General features: G+C 51.8%; 1 protein-coding gene across 2 annotated transcripts in view; it reads right to left on the bottom strand.

Annotated features, from left to right (window-relative positions):
• RHBDL3 (rhomboid like 3) overlaps positions 1-16239 on the bottom strand; it is a 55188-nt gene that overhangs the window by 21916 nt on the left and 17033 nt on the right. For both annotated transcript variants that reach the window (XM_070390429.1, XM_070390430.1), the window contains 4 exons: positions 12614-12772; positions 8261-8485; positions 4353-4501; positions 2411-2523 (listed from right to left, as the gene is read on the bottom strand). In XM_070390429.1, coding sequence (XP_070246530.1) covers positions 2411-2523; positions 4353-4501; positions 8261-8485; positions 12614-12772 — 646 coding nt within the window. The remainder of the gene's footprint in view (positions 1-2410; positions 2524-4352; positions 4502-8260; positions 8486-12613; positions 12773-16239) is intronic.

Raw genomic sequence — 16239 nt, 5'->3', positions numbered from 1 at the left:
ATAATACACGTGAACCCTTTATCACATGCCTGGACCATCAGACATGCTGAGCAGAGATTAGTTATAATTGTTACAAAATGCGATGGCCTTGGATTTGGAATATTTTCATTGGGCAGGAATTAAAGAGCAGGGCTTAATGTCTATGAAGACTGCCCCGCCTTGGAGGACTTCCCTGGTGGTCCAGTGGTTGAGACTTCGCCTTCCAATGCAGGGGTGTGGGTTCGATCCCTGGTCTGGGAGCTAAGATCCCATATGCCTCACGACCAAAAAACCAAAACCCAAAACAGAAGCAATATTGTAACAAATTCAGTGAAGACTTTAAAAATGGCCCACATCAAAAAATCTTTAACATGAAAACAATGACCTCCCTTGGTTTCCAATAAATTCCATGCATGAAGGATAAGTCTTGCCTCTGGTTCTCATAACACTAAGGTCATGTTAGAGCATAGCCTTTGGGGTCAGACAGCCTGATCGGAGCCCAGCTCCACCACTTATGACTGTATCTTCTTAGGCAAGTCACTTTCCTTCTCCAAGCCTTGACTTCTGTATCTGTAACAGGTGAAGGGTAATAGTACCTGCCTCAGGAGGTTGTTGCGGGGATTAAATACAGCCTGCACAGGACACGCACTTGGCTATCTGGTCAGAGCCTGACTGTCTGAACCGGCACCCCCTCTCTGAAGAGCGATGCACACACAGAGCAGAGGAGGAGGAAAGGGTGCAGGCGGATCAATCAGCTCAATCCTGGGGATCAATGGCGTGACATGTGGTGACCAGAATGCCCTCTGCTCTGAATCAATGACTCAAATAGGACAGTGCACGTCGTTTGCTTTGCAGTACAGACCCACACCCTCAGGTTCAGCTGGCAAGCCCCCTTCTGCCTGTACACCAACCCCTTCTGCACTGGTGTCCCTGGGAAGTAATATCTGCACTGTTTCCCCGCTGGGCATCATCTGGTTTGGACGAGACCTGAGTCATCTTGAATCTGTGTTGTCTTCTAGGTTACTCCGGCACGCCCACTTAATTGACTACTAACTGCAAGTGTTACGAGCATTTCCCTGTTCCTCGCCATTAACCATCTGGGTCTCTGAGTAGGTATGGAAGACGTGGCTCTGAATCCCCACATGTCGACGCTCAGGAGTGTGTGGGTGACTGAGGAAGTCTGGCGCACAGAGACGCTCCTCAGACCTTTGTTCAAGGATGCAGAAGGTGCTGGATTCTGGGAGAAGAGAGGCTGGTGTGGGCGCTGTCCAAGGTGGCCAAGTTTTCAACCTCAGCCCAGGAGTGAAGGAGAACAGCGCTGGGCCAACCTCCCAGGCTGAGGCTTTACAAACTAGCAGACCAGCCTCTCCCGGGATGGACGGGTGGGCGGGCAGGGTGGGAGCCTTCCCTCTTTGATTCCGGAAGCCCTCCCACTCACTCCCGGGGTCCCTGCCTGCCCTCTGTTTACAAGGCCGACGCTGCCCTGCTCTCCTGATGACAGCTTTAATGCCACTCAGAAAGGATTAAGATCTTACTTAAACACACACGCAAAGCTCCCTTGGGCACCGCTGTCAAGGTGAAGAGCTGAAGCAGCAAACCTTGTAAAGAAAAAAGCCAGCAATAAAGTTGGAGACATCACCAGGGAGATTCCTCTGTTCAGAAGCACAGTTGGTGCAGACTCCTGCAGAAATCTCCTCCGCTCTCCCCACCTTGCCCCGGTCCACCTCCCCTCCCACCGGGGCGGGGGCCCAGGAGCTGCGACACTGTCCTCAAGGCCACAGTGATTACACGCATCACCTGCCACGTGGGCTGAGTCAGCCAGGGCCCAGACTCCTCCAGCTGGCACAAGTGCTCACGACTTCTTGGGCCAGACTATCTCCTGCTTGCAGTGGGTCAATCAAGGGCCAGCCCAGGCAGAGGCAAGACTGCCCTTCGGGTACAGGTGGCCCCCCCACCCACCCCTGGGATCTCATTACCCTTGCTTTATTTCATTCTTCACCTCGCCCCGCCCTCCTCACATCCTGCACGCATATCTCACTTTTCGTTGTTCAGTCGCTAAGTTGTGTCCGACTCTCTGTGGCAGATCTCATTAGTTCCCTCTTAAAGCTTAACAGGCGCCAAGAGAAGGTAAGGAATTTCCCCAAGTTCACACGGCTACAACACGGCAGTGAGAGACTGAAACCTCGGTCAGTCTGCCGGCTCCAAATCACACCCCTCCACCCGCTTTGCCGTCACACGCCTCCCCCTCTGGGTGGCATCCCCGTCCGGTCTCCCTGGGGAGGTGGGGAGAGGTACCCGGAGGAGAACCCTAGCAGTCGGGAGCCTGGGTGATGAGCGTCCGCTGGAAGCCTGGGGCCTGCCTGACGGCACAGGGTCTCATCAGCCGCCCTGGGGAGGTTCACCCCTATGAACTCTGGGCCCACCTGCCTACCTGCCACGACACCGGCCACATAGACAAGCCCAATGCGGGTTGCTCCATGCACCATCTCCAGAGGCACCCCCACCAGGAGCTGGAGCACCACGTTGAGCCCCAGGTGTTCTATCCTGTACAGAGAGACCACAGTCATTCAGTCAGCATGTCAAGAGGCTGGGCATCCAGAAGTGGACCAGACCCTACGGCTGGGAGCTCCCTGGTGGCCTAGTAGCGAAGAATCCGCCTGTCAATGCAGGGGACACGGGTTTGATCCCTGGTCTGGGAAGATCCCCACATGCTGCCAGGCAGCTAAGCTCGTGTCATAACTACTGAAGCCTGTGCTCCTGAAGTCCAGACTCCGTCACAAGAGAAGCCACTGTAATGAGAAGTCCACATGAAGCAATGAGGACCCAGTGCAACAATAAATAAATACTTAAAAAAAAACAACTTAGTAAGTCAAAGTTATTCCCCCAGTTCCTGTTGTGTCCACATCTTGGCTCATGAGGATACCCAAGCATGAAGGGCCTCCCCCACTCTCCTCCTCAGCCCTGAAATCGAAGCTGAGACATAGCAGGCCAGGCTGCCATCCCCTTAGGCTCAGAGTAGAGACATTCATCAGTGACCACCAGAGAAGTCTCTTCACCCCAAAGCAGCCTCCCCAGCAGGTGCAGCCAGCTGGGGGAGGCTCTGTGGCCCCTTTAGAAGCTCAGCAGGAGCAGAGGTTCACAGTGGAGCTTCCTCGTGGCCACTGTGGGTCATTCTCCCAAGGAAAGAACCATGAGGGCCCGGGTGATCTTCTTCCCATTGGCATCCCCACTGCCTGAGGGACAGGCACCCTCAGGGCTTTTCCACGCTTTCTCTCCACTTCTCTAGAGTCTGTAGAAGACACTGCAGAGGTCTGGGGTCCGGGGATTCTGACTTTCCAACTCCACACTTCCACTACGTAAAAACTCTCCAGCCAAGATCGTGCATTCAAGAGACTTGGACCTGGGTGGTCACCTGGCCAGCTAGGAGGTCCTTATCATGGGGTAAAATGCATCCCTGAGAACTGGTGGCACTCCAGGTCCCAAAAGAGGTCACATGGCTCTGTAAACAGAAACTCTAATATTTCCAGAGTTCCTCCAGAAGACTCATGTCACCATATAGGTAGACCTCCTTTCAACAAATCAGTGCTTTATTTCAACTTATAGGAGCTCTCACACATAGTTTATGGACAATGAACCTGGTGGTTGACCACATTTCCCTCTTTGCTTTGGCCACCAGGAAGCTCAGAATAAATCTATAACCTACTTACAGCAAAGATATAGAATCACATGCTGTGTATGCTGATCTCACTTTGCTTTCTCTTTCCCATACACTCTTTTTTTTTTTAACTGTACAATTTATATATATATATATAATAAATATATAATTTTATTTATTTTTGGCTGCACTGGTCCTCATTGCTTTGCACAGGCTTTCTCTATTTTCAGCAAGTGGGAGCTACTCTCCGTTGAGGTGCGCAGGCTTCTCATTGCAGTAGCTTCTCTTGCGGCAAAGCACAGGCTCTGGGCACATGGGCTTCAGTACCTGCAGCACACAGGGCTCAGTAGCTGTGGTGCACGGGCTTAGCTGCTCCATGGCATGTGGAATCTTCGCCACCAGAGATCAAACTCCCTGCACTGGCAGGTGGATTCATACCCACTGCGCCCCTAGGGAAGTCCCCTAAACCGTATAGTTTTAATGGCCTGGTATGCACAAACATCACCACCACCAACTGTAAAACATTTTCATCTCCCATATACTCCAAATAATTTACACATACCGGTTTGGTATTAGATAAGTTTTAAGAAGCCATCTCAAATCCTGTGTCCAGGTAGACAAAAATAAACTAAAAAAAAATAAAATTTCAATCCAGGCTCTCTGGACCAGTTATTTTTCTGCAGGGATTGTTGATAGAGTGAAGGACACCAGTACTCACCCTGCATGCATGAATATGTATGTCAGGTAACGCCAAGCCTGTGCTCGGAGCTGTGGATGGTAGACCAGTGGGTTCTTCAGGTACCGTGGGTGGGTCACCTGCAGTACAAACTGGCCCAGCGACACCCCATTGTAAAGGAAAAAGGCAACCTGGAGGAGAGCAGAGAGTACAGAGAGGCCGTTACTAGGCAGGAAACTGCCCGGAAGCCCTCCTGAGCTTATTATCATGCGGAATCCCTAGGGAAGTTGCCATCTGTCCTTCTCACACCCCGGTGACCAGCACCCAAGCTAGCTCTCTACCACCTCTCACTCCACTTCTGTTCATTGTGTGTTCACGGTTCACAAAATGGTCTCAAGGTCTCTGCCCACATTTCCTCGGTGCTAAGCAGAAAGGGTTTGGAGGATTTTAAACTTTAATTCCAGTAATAACTCACATACCCACTTGGGGTTGAGGCAATGCCATATAAGTTGATTTCCAAAAAAAAAACACACAAAACTGTGGCAAAAGCCATGTAACATAAAATTTACCATCTTAACCATTTTAAGTGTAGAGTTCAGGGGTGTTAAATACATTCATAATGGGCAACCATCACCACTATCCATTCACAGGATTCTTTTCATCTTGTACAAGTGATGAAAGCAACTCTATATCCATGAAACATTAATTTCCATTCCCTGCCCCCCAGCCCCTGGCAACCACCATTCCGCTTTCTGTCTCTACGAACGCGACTACTCCAGGGACTGTGTGGAAGTGGAATCACACAGCATTTGTCTTTTGTGACTGGTTTATTTCGCTTGGCATAATGTCATCAAGATACATCCACGTTGTAACATGTGTCAAAATCTCCTTCCCAATATTCCACTGGATGTAGCTACCAAATTTTGTTTATCCATTCATCTGTCGATGGATCTCGGGTTGCGCTCACCTTTTAGCTACTGTGAACAATGCTGCTGTGAACATGGATGTATAGATATCTGAGTCCCTGCTTTCAATTCTCTTGGGTATACACTCAGAAGTGGAGTTGCACGATCGTGTGATAATTCTGGTTTAATTTTCTGAGGAACTGACATACTGTTTCCCACAATGGCTATACCACTTTACATTCCCACCGACAGTACACAAGGATTTCAATTGCTCTGAATTCTCATCAACACCTCACATAAGAATTTGTGAAGATGACTGAAGCATACTTGTTTAAGCCCGAAAAGGGTGTTTATTTTAACTATTTCTCCCTGGAACTCTCTCTACAATGCATAATTCATGTCCCTAGGTTCTTAATTTTAAGGATGCCTCAGGTATTGATCTGGGCTATAGGAGCAATGTCTTCTCCAGCAACTGACGGGGGTTTCGCTCCTGTACTAAATGATCCCAAATTCTTGTTTCTTTGTGACTCAGGTTTGCTTGTACATTTTCTCTTGTCCTCTCTTGCCATGCCTGGGGTGTCAGCAAGTTGTTAACCAGTTACCACAACCAGGTTCTTACTTCCTCTTGTTGGCAGGGAGGAGGCCCTCTTCCAGTAGCTTCCCATTATGTTCACTGTTACGGAATCAGAAAGTTAGGTTACTGGAACAGGATATAAAACAAAAGGCTTGGGCTTTGGTATAAGGACTCTGAAACAGTTATTTCATCATTTTCCAGTTTCTTCTAGATTGGTGATTTGAGTTTACACAGCTGAGGTTTTGGAAAATCAGAAACCAATCTGGACAAAAGATCCAGCTCCTCTGGATAACCTTGGGCAAATTATTTTAATTCACTGGTCGTCCATTTCTCTGGGGCTTCACAGGTGGCACAGTGGTAAAGGATCCCCCTGTAATGCAGGACATGTGGGTTTGATCCCTGGGTTGGGAAAATCCCCTGAAGTAGGAAATGGCAACCCACTCCAGTATTCTTGCCTGGAAAATTCCATGGATAGAGGAGGCTGGCAGGCTACAGTCCATGGGGTTGCAAAGAGTCAGACTGAGCACACACGTGGTTTTCCCATTTGGAAATGGGAATACTCATGTCTACATTTCCATGGTGATTGTGAGGCTTAAAAATGATAAACTATAAAATGTTTTTTTAAAGGTGGGCTTCCCACCAGGGGCTTCCCAGGTGGTCCAGTGGTTAAGAATCCACCATGCAATGGAGGGGACCTGGTTCAACCCCTGGTTGGGGAATTAAGATCCCACACGCTGTGGGCATCTAAGCCTGTGCACTGCAACTGAGACCCGATCTCTCTCTGCATGCTCAGTCGTGCCCAACTCTTTGTGACCCCATGGACTGTAGCCTGCCAGGCTCCGCTGTCCGTGGGATTCAGCATGGATTCCCCAAGCTAGAATGAGATTCTCCAAGCTAGAATACTACTGTGGGTTGCCATTTCCTACTCCAGGGGAGCTTTGTGTTCAGGGAGCGAACCCACGTCTCACGTTTCCTGCATAGGCAGGCAGGTTCTTTACCATTAGTGCTACCTGGGAAGCCCTAAGACCCGACGTGGTCAAAATAAATAATTTTTTTTTAAAAGATAAAGTACACGAAGAGCCAGCCCTGTGAGCAGCATCAGCTGAGGGAAGGCAGCTGTAATTAGCTTGGGGTTAAGCCCTCCTGGGCTAAGCCTGGGAATGGCTCAGGGCTCCCAGCAGCTGGACTCCCTGGGAGCCGAATCTGTTCACCTAACACCATGCGTGCGGGTGGCCTGGCAGCAAACACAGCTTGCAAGCCAACTCGTTATTATTGGTCCTCAAATAGAAGTTAATAAATAGACCAACACAGTAAGCGCTTGGAGAACAAGTCCAAGAATATCTCGGAAAAATCGCAACTTCAACACGTACTTGGAGGAAGCCAGAACAACAAACCGAGGAGCTCTGGTCTGCAGTCCAGATATTCTGATTAAAGAAAGGAAGAAGCAGGATGCCATGAGGCTTAATGATCCTGCAGTTTGATTCGGCAGGAATTTTATATGAACGTACGCAGGGGCGGTAATTAGGCCCCTAGCTCTGGAAGAGAAACGGTGGAGATTATAAAATGCCAAAAGGAAGCCAAGCATCCGTTTGAGAGCCCGCGCTGGGGATGGGGGTGGGCCGCAAGTTCTGGGGCTGAAGAGCCGGAAGCATTCAGAGTCCCTCATACAGGAGTGCTGATTCAGAAAGTGGTACTTTGGATCATGTTGCATAAGATGAGACTTTTAGAATTACAATAGGTAAGGATGATTCCCTAAGGGGAGAATGTTCCTGCAAAATATGTGAAGCCCACATTTACCTGTTCATAAACACTCCTTCCCATACGTATTGATATAATGCTTTTGTGCTCAGAAAGCACCACCAGCAATTCTCTGGCTCTAAACAGAGGAGTCACGTGGGAGAAGGAGGGCAAGTCTGGTTATTCCCACTTTCCAGGTGGAAGATGGAGTCCGGGGGGAACAAATGACCCATCCACGAGGCTCACTCCACTCACTCTGGGAGGAACTAACAGAAGTTGCTTTAATGAGTTTGCTTGGTGAAATGCCCCCAATCAAAGACCTTCTGACACTGTTCGTGTTGCCGTTGATTTGGGCGGGGGGAAGGGTCATACAGGAGTTTTGCTGCAGTACATGTGACTTCAAGTCATGATCTTTGTAATACCTCTGTGGCCGAGGGGTTATAACAACACCTGCATGCCCTGTACCAGGGCCTGACCTGCCGTGACAACTGCTATTTGATCCTCAACCATCACCTTTCGGTGGTGAAGGTGCTGCCCCTCCCCTTGTGATCTCAGATATCCTCCTGCAACTTCCCTGGTGGTTCCAATTGCTAGGATTCTATGCTTCCACTGCATGGGGTGTGGGTTCAATCCCTGGCTGGGGAACTAAGATCCCACATGTCACACGGTGCAGGGAAAAAAAAAATTATATCTTTTTGACCCTCCAGCAGCCCCTTCGCCACCCCCATCCTTGCCTCTAGCAGTGTGACCGTGATCATGAACCAGGGCGGGGGGCAGCAGGTATAACTGTCGTAGTACCACTTCCGGTCAATTTCCCGGGGCAGGGTCTCGTAGGCCACGTGACGGATGAGTCGCTGGGAGAGGTTCAGCCCCTTCTCCTCCAGCAGGGCCTTGCTGCAGAGCCTGCGGTTCCCCTGCAGGATGGCCTGGCGAAAACTGTTGGACCGCTTGTTGCTCATCTACATGGGAACAGGGGAGGGGAGGGGGTCAGAACCGGGGTCTCAGGGGAGCCCCATCCCATTTCCCAGCCAGCCAGTTCCTTAGACCACCCAGGCCTGAGGCCACCTTCCTCTTTCTTCTGTAATAGTTTGCAAGGAGTTAAATGTAAGTTAACAAGCAATATTCACCAAGCTCTTCTGTGTCAGGGGCTGTTCTAAGCACATCACAGCTCAGCTCATTTGATGCATCTAGTCTACCTGCTAGATAAAGACCATGAATATCCCCATCCCACCAGATGACGAGCCCAAAGCGTAGAGTTCTAAGAATCCATCAAGTCCAAACCCAGCAAGGCTCCAGAGCCTGGATTCATATCCACGATATCTCCTCCCACCCACCAGCCTGTCATCCCTCACAATTTCCTGAGCAACTATTAAGCATCAGGTGTTGCCAGACACTGGAATACAGAGGTGTCGAAGGCCGATAAGTGAAAGTGAAGAAAGTGTGAAGGTGTTAGTCACTCAGTCATGTCCAACTTTTTGGGACTGCATGAACTGGAACCCACCAGGTTCCTCTGTCCATGGAATTCTCCAGGCAAAAATACTGGAGTAGGTAGCCATTCCCTTCTCCAGGGGATCTTCCCAACCGGGGATGGAACCCAGATCTCCTGCACTGCAGGCAGATTCTTTACTGTCTGAGCCACCTAAGTAACCAGCAATCATGGTTCACAGTGAAGCCTGCTGTGGGAGCACACAGGAGGGAGGCCCAACCTGGTCCCAAGGTGGTCATGGAGGACTTCCTGGAGGAGGTGGCATGAGTGAGAACTACAGGACAAGTAGGAGTCTGCATCCCTGGCCCCTAGAGCCAGAACCCAAAGCTGTGCTTGTGGAAGGTCATCAGTCCTGAAGGACCCCAAGAGAACTGTGATACTCGAGGAGCCCCAGGCCGGGTCTCTCCCCCACAGAGCTCTGGCAACCTGACTCCCAGAGGCAGACCTGCTGATTTTCAGCCTCCAGAGGCCTCTGCTACCTCCCACACACTCTCCCCGACCACACTCTAGACCCTCCATACAGGGAAATATTCTAGAGACACAGCTCTCCCAACCAGAGTCCACAGTGCTGCCCAGGGGCTGCCCCACGGTCACTGAGTAGGGATTATCAATGCATTTCTGGGACTGCGGGCCCAGAAGTGGACATCAGGCTAAACCCGAAGGCAGGAGTCCAGACAGGGATGCAAAGGGGAGCCAGCCGGATAAAGGCATAGGGGTTTGAAGCCCTGTTCGGGGCAGAGAGCTGGGGAAGATCTGGGTTCAGACCAGGCCAGGACGAATGAGTCTCCATCAGCAGTTCCCATCCCCTCTCCTGGGTTCTGCACACACCTGCAAAATCTGGCTGAAGCCTTCCCCCTCTAGCAGGCCTTCCCGGATGAACCCCTTCCAACGATTCCTTATTCCCATCCCCTCCATGCCTGCAAAGCTTGGGCCTGGTTCTCAGTGGCTTGGCAGCTCTATAAATTTAGGCAGGGCTTAGGGCTCTGCATTCGCTGCAAGCCCAAGACAAGATCATGTGATCCGATTAGTGTATAGCCATCCTCTCCCCCAATCTCGAGGTGTGTACATGCACTCACAAACACACAGTTGCAAGACTCATGGGGGGAGGCGCTCAGCATGAGTATGGGAGAAGAAGTGCGTGTGCGCACACACACACTCACCATTGACCTTTGCCCTGATGTGCCTAGAACTGTGCTAGGCACAGCAGCGGCCATGGTCTCCAGCCTCACGGAGCTTATAGGAGAGACAGAGGTGTAATCAGCAGCAAAAGATGATGTCTCCTTTGTTATCTGGTGCACTGTGTTATCCCCGTGATATAAAGGTGGAGATGGGAGCTTGGAGAGTAATTTTCCTTGGAAAGTAATTTTCTCAAGGACCCATAGTTAGTAAATCATGGAGTCAGGATTCAGATTCAGATCCGCCTGACTCTGGGGCCTATGCTGGCCCATATGGTGCTTTCATGCCAGTTAGATAAGGAAGCCTCTTCTTCCAGGTGGATGCACCCTTTCCAGGCCTTGCTGAACAAAGCCCAGGGCAGATTTCAGTCATTCGTCTCTCTGCCTGGCATCCTTATACAGTCCACAACCTGTAGACCCATACATGACAACCCTGACCACTCAGCTGTAATGCAATGTGGTCTGTGTTAGAAGAGAGGCTTGCGCAAAGCACTGGAGGGCTCAGGATAAGGTTAGTTCATTCTGCCTGGGTGGGCGTGGGAAAAGGCTCACAAAAGATGCCGAGGAGTTAACCTGGAAGAACATTAAGAGGCAACAAAAACTTTCAAACATTTCATCTTATTTAATCCTTGCCACCATCCTGAAGAGGCTTCCCAGGTGGCTCGGTGGTAAAGAGCGTGCCTGCCAATGCAGGAGATACAGGTTTGACCCCTGAGTCAAGAAGATCAACCAGAGAAGGAAATGGCAACCCACTCCAGTATTCTTGCCTGGGGAATCCCACGGACAGAGAAGCCTGGCGGGCTACAGTCCATGGGGTCACAAAGAGTCGGACGTGACTTAGTGACTAAACACCACCACCACTCTGAAGAAGGTGTACTTTGGCTTCATTTTACACATGGGCTCAGAGAATCTTTCCCACTGAGTGGCAAAGGCAGCGCATTAAGCAGGACCCAGGTCCCCCTGACTCCAGCCCCCGAGCTCTCTGCCCTTCCCAGATCCTCCCTCCCGGTGAGCCCCTTCTTAGTCCCGCCCTCCAGGGCAGCCTTGCTCACAGGAATCCAGGCTCTGGTTGGCCACTCCAGCTCAGAACTTGAACAGAGAAATCTTGATGGCAACAAGCAACCTGCTGTTGCAAATTCACGCAGAAGACTTCCTGAACCCCCAGCTGAAGAGAAGCCACTCACTGGCTCTGCCATGCCCTCGCTCTGCCCCGGGCTGACCAGAGCACGCGTCGAACATGCTAGTGCTGGGGCTGTGGAGGAGCCACGAGCTCGAACCTGTGGCCTGATCTTTGCTGGCGCTGCTGGGTTCCCAGCCACACAACTCACCTCCATGACCCATCCCGTGAATCCCAAATGTCCCCAGCTTCCCTGCTTAATTGAGCTCTGCCTCCCACCCTCTAAAAGGTCTGCTCCCTGGGTCCAATCTGAACAGCAGATTACTTCATCCCTAAAAGCCTCACAGCTGCTCGCTGCCATCTGTTAATCTCTGGATGAAGGCAGGTCCTCAGTTAAGAGGCAATTAAAACACCACCAAAGCCTTCGCATCAGAGAACGGACTTGGCACGATGGCAAGTCCTGGCTCCCCCATCACTGACGCCTGTGAATTCCAGGAGCCTGGATGTTCAAGAACTGACTGTTCACACCAGTCATTTAGTTAATGGGCGACGAGAAGAGAGGCGACTCTTCCATTCCACCAAGAGGGAACCGCGTGGAATCTCCCAGCCTTGTGTTCATCCCGCTAGTTCATGCGGCTTCTGCTCACATCCCATTCACCCATGGTGGGTTGCTTCCTGCTCAACCCCACTGAACCCCATTCCAATCCTGCCACTGTAGCCCTGAAACATCACAGCAGTACCCAGTAAGGAGGATGTCCTGACTCCAAGACACCAGACCACCGAGCAGGATGCATGGGCCTCCTGTCTCCAGCCCCTCCGATCACCCAGGACCACTGCCAGCAGGTCTGAAGAGCTTCAGCCTTCACCCACATGCCCCATTGCTCCTGAAAGGCCTGGCCAGATCCTCCCAACATCCACTCCCCAGCTCTTCTCCTGCCAACGATGACTTCCCACTTCCGGCCCTTCATTTCTATGGAAGTGACTCTCCTCTGAGCCCCCAGGGTGGGCACTGATCAGTTTGAGTCAATCAGCACATCCCACTGACCCAATCTAGGCCAACGGAAGGAAGGAAATCCCAGGCCTCATGTGGGAGCTCCCATAAAAAGAGCTCCTCTCCTCTCCTCTCCTTTGGGGTGAGGTCTGAGGGCGTGAGGGCTGGAACAGCTGCAGCCACTTTGCTGCTGCCATAGTCCTGGAGTTTTTCAATGCTGAAGACCCACCAATCCCAGTAATTAATTATCCAAAAGGGCCCTCTAAGCCACGCCCCCAAACAGGCCACTCCCAGTGGTGAGGGACCCAGAGTGCTCACCAGGTTGACAAAATCCTGGTAGCATATCTGCCCGTTGGCATGGCTGTCGGCGAGAGCCAGAAGTACCTCCCTCTTGTGCGGGTCCAGCTTGGAACTGTGGCTGTCCAGGAGGCTCCGGAACTTGCCTGTACTGATGAAGCCTGTGTTCCCAGGGTCAAACTGAGGGAGAAGCACACACAGCAGCAGGGTCAGTGGGGCTCCGTCCCTCCACCTGCAGGCCCCAGGCGCTCCATCACTGCCACCACTCGTGGCTTTCATCCTCAGCCCTCTGCTGACAGAGGACCAGACGGCATCTGGACTGTTCCCAAGGCCCCCAGGGGAAACATCCAAATAGGGCAGACAACCATGAACAACCCTAGAAGGCCCTGGAGACCTCTGAGATCGCCCAATCCAACCAGCTGGTGCACAGAAAAGGGGAATGGAGGCTCAGAGAGGTGACTCTCTGCCCTACTTCTGACCCAGGACAAGTGGGAAGTGGGAATGAAAAGGTGATGAGTGGAGGAAGAAATCTGGACCCTGGGCTGGAGGGGCTGAGTGGGTGAAGGCAAGAGGCCCCGGGCAGTGGGGAACACAGCCTGCCAGCCCCTCTCCCATGCCCAGGCCACATGCACCCCACACCCTACACACAAGGCTCCCCAAAGACCCCGTGCTCTGAACGTCTGGTTGCTGCCCTTTGGCCCCTCATCTCCCTGGGAGACTCGGATTCACCCTTCCAACTCCTCAGATGTCCCATGTCCAGCCAGCCTTCCCCCAACACATGATCTGCTTCCCTGGAATCTCCAACAGCCCTCCAGCCTCCACCCCACTATCTATTTTCAACTCCTCTCTGGACACTGGTTCCTTGAAGGTTGGCATCACAACTTATCCCTGGGGCTCAGCACAGAGGCTGGCATAGTTTGACACCCACTGAAGATCTGTTGGGTGAATAAGTGGATGTTTGGGTGAAAAGATGGGCAGTCATTTTCCAAGGAACGGCTCAGGGGTTCCATTAGAAAAGGGACTGGGACCTCCCTGGCAGACCAGTGGTTTAAGACTCTGTGCTTACACTGCAGGGGTTGCAGCTTCAATCCCTGGTAGGGGAACTAATATCCCGCGTGCCACTCAGAGTGGCCAAAAGAGAAGAAAAGGAAAAGAAAAGGGGCTTATTCATTTCCCCCAGAGAGGCCCGTGACCTTCAGGTCCCCCTTTCACTGCCCCATCTCTTTCCCCACAGAACGCACCCAGTGTCCCCAGTCAGCGCACACTAACTGGCTTTACAGACACCCAGAGCAGTTCCTGATCACAAACTGCCTCCCCACATGAACTCACTGCACTTGGAGATGCTTCTGCGGGCTGCTTCGATTTTAACAGGCAAATAGGAACTTCACTGCTGGTCCAGTGGCTAAGACTGTGCTCCCAATACAGGGGGCCCCAGGTTCAATCCCTGACCAGGGAACTAGATGCTACAGGCTGCAACTAAAGAACCCACAGAATGCAACTCAGACCCAGCAGAGCCAAATAAATAAAATATATATATTTTTTAAAAAGGCATTTAAAAAATGAGCGAACAGACATTTCGGACATCTGCATGTGCACGACAGGGAGCCTGGAAAATCAAGCCCACTTTTCCGCCTTTCCTGGATAAGGTCAGTGAAGACTATTTTTGGAAAGGTTGATTCTGTGTGCAGCCTCTCTAAGACAGCCCAGGAGATATGACTCCTTCAATCCTCCCCAGAACTCAGTGAGAGGGGACATCTCCAAGGAGGCCTATTGAAAAGTCTGCACTTGTTCCCCACCCTCCACCCAAAAAAACAGATTTCAGGAATGACACTTCTTTGGGTCCCAACAAGGAGTATTGCAGGAAATTCACCTCCACCCTGCTCCAGAAAGATCTCTAGGAGCAAAAACACCTACTATTTGCTGAGTGTTTTTATGGGGCTAAATACCATTCCAAGCACCTCATATATATGACTTATTTAACCTCCTACCACAACCTTACGAGTATGTCATATAATTATCTTCATATTGAAACCAGAGGGAAGGGGGCAGGGCACAGCCTTTAAGAGAACGACATAGCCAAATGACATGACATAAACTTATTAGAACTAAATGACCGCGAGGTGGCCGATGAGTCGACGTCCACTAGACCTTGGGCCTCAGTATATACTCACTGTAACACATCAGCAAGCTAAGTCACACACCCACAGGCACCATGACAGCTCCAAGGCTGACTATCAAAGACTGAAAAGCGGACAGTGGCCCAGTTCCTGGAAATCTCCACCCCTTCCCCCAAATAGCTGGACTAATCCTCCCACGCATTAGCCTGTGAAATTAGCTAGCCCATAAAAAGTAACCCCACCCCATTTCGATGCCACTCTCGCCTTCTGAGATGGCCCACACTCTGTGGACTGTGTTTTTCTCTAAATAAATCCACTTCTTACCTATCAGCTGGTCTCTCACTGAATTCTTTCTGTGATGAGACATCAAGAGCCTGAGCTTCATTAAGTCCTGAAACCAGGTGTGCGATCTCAGTTAAAAGCCTGGGTCGGTTTGAGTCCAGGGACGTGGGTTCGAGTCCAGGGACGTGGGTTCAAGTCCTGGGACGTGGGTTCGAGTCCCAGTCCGAGTTACATGGTTTCAGTCTCACAGATGAGGAAGTGAAGACTCAGGAAGATGAGCGCAGAGAGGTTAAGTGACAGGCCTGCGAGCCACGGAGCCAAAGACCCCAGAATTCCAGGCCCGAACAGCCCGGCCCTACCATCACCACCGGCTGCCGCTGCCTGTCAGCCTTCAGAGCCTGCTCTGCTGCTCAGAAGCCAAATGTAAGGATCAAAGAGGTGAGCGCAAAGCCCGGAAAGGAGGGGCTCCAGGAGCCTCCAGGGTCCACTCTAAACAGATTTTTAAAGCAGGAAAGCGCTCACACAGCAACAGCTCTGATCTCCTTACAGCTCAGACAGGAAATGATGCCTGTGGTGACCAAGTGGCAGCAGCTGGGTGGGGGTCTCCCGCTCTGCCTGGGCCCCTACCCCTCCGGCAACAGGGACTCACCAGCCTGGCCCTGCCTGGTTCCCTGTGACCCTCGTCCTGGGTGGGCTGATGGGGGTTGGGCGGGGGAGGTTCCAAGTAGGGGGTGTTCAGAAGCAGCCCTGAATCCTGGAAAACATTCACCCTTCCCCGCCCCTCCTCTGGTGAGCACCACAGGGAGCGTCTCCTGCATCAGCCTGGGGTGGGGGGAAGATAATCCCTCCCCGGGGGGCCCATCCAAGGCTCTCCCGAGGGATGGGGTGAAGGGGCTGGGATCAGGCAAGGGCCCCTCTCCTTCATTCCGGCTCCAGACAAAGAACCACCTGCTCCCCTGGTCTCCTTCCCCCCCCCTCACAACCCAGGGCTCCCTGCTGTTGCCCTAGTGACAGGGGCTGCCCTGGGGCTCCTGCCCCAGCTCCCAACCCCGCCCCGCCGTGTCTGCCCCCAGCATGTTACAGAGAAGGAGCTGGAAGCTGGCCGAGCTTCCCCTTCTCTGCCAAAACTCTACCTTTCATGCCAGGGCCAGACAGGCCAGACAATGCGAGGTCATGGCTACCCTAATAATGAGGCCTCAGGGATGAAGGAGGGTGACTGGGGGGAGGCAGAGGAAAGGAGGGGGCCAG

The sequence above is a fragment of the Bos mutus genome, chromosome 19, assembly GCF_027580195.1.
Source record: "Bos mutus isolate GX-2022 chromosome 19, NWIPB_WYAK_1.1, whole genome shotgun sequence".
Taxonomy (NCBI): Eukaryota; Metazoa; Chordata; class Mammalia; order Artiodactyla; family Bovidae; genus Bos; species Bos mutus.
Note: the sequence above shows the minus strand (reverse complement) of the source record. Positions and strands in the feature narration are given on the sequence as shown.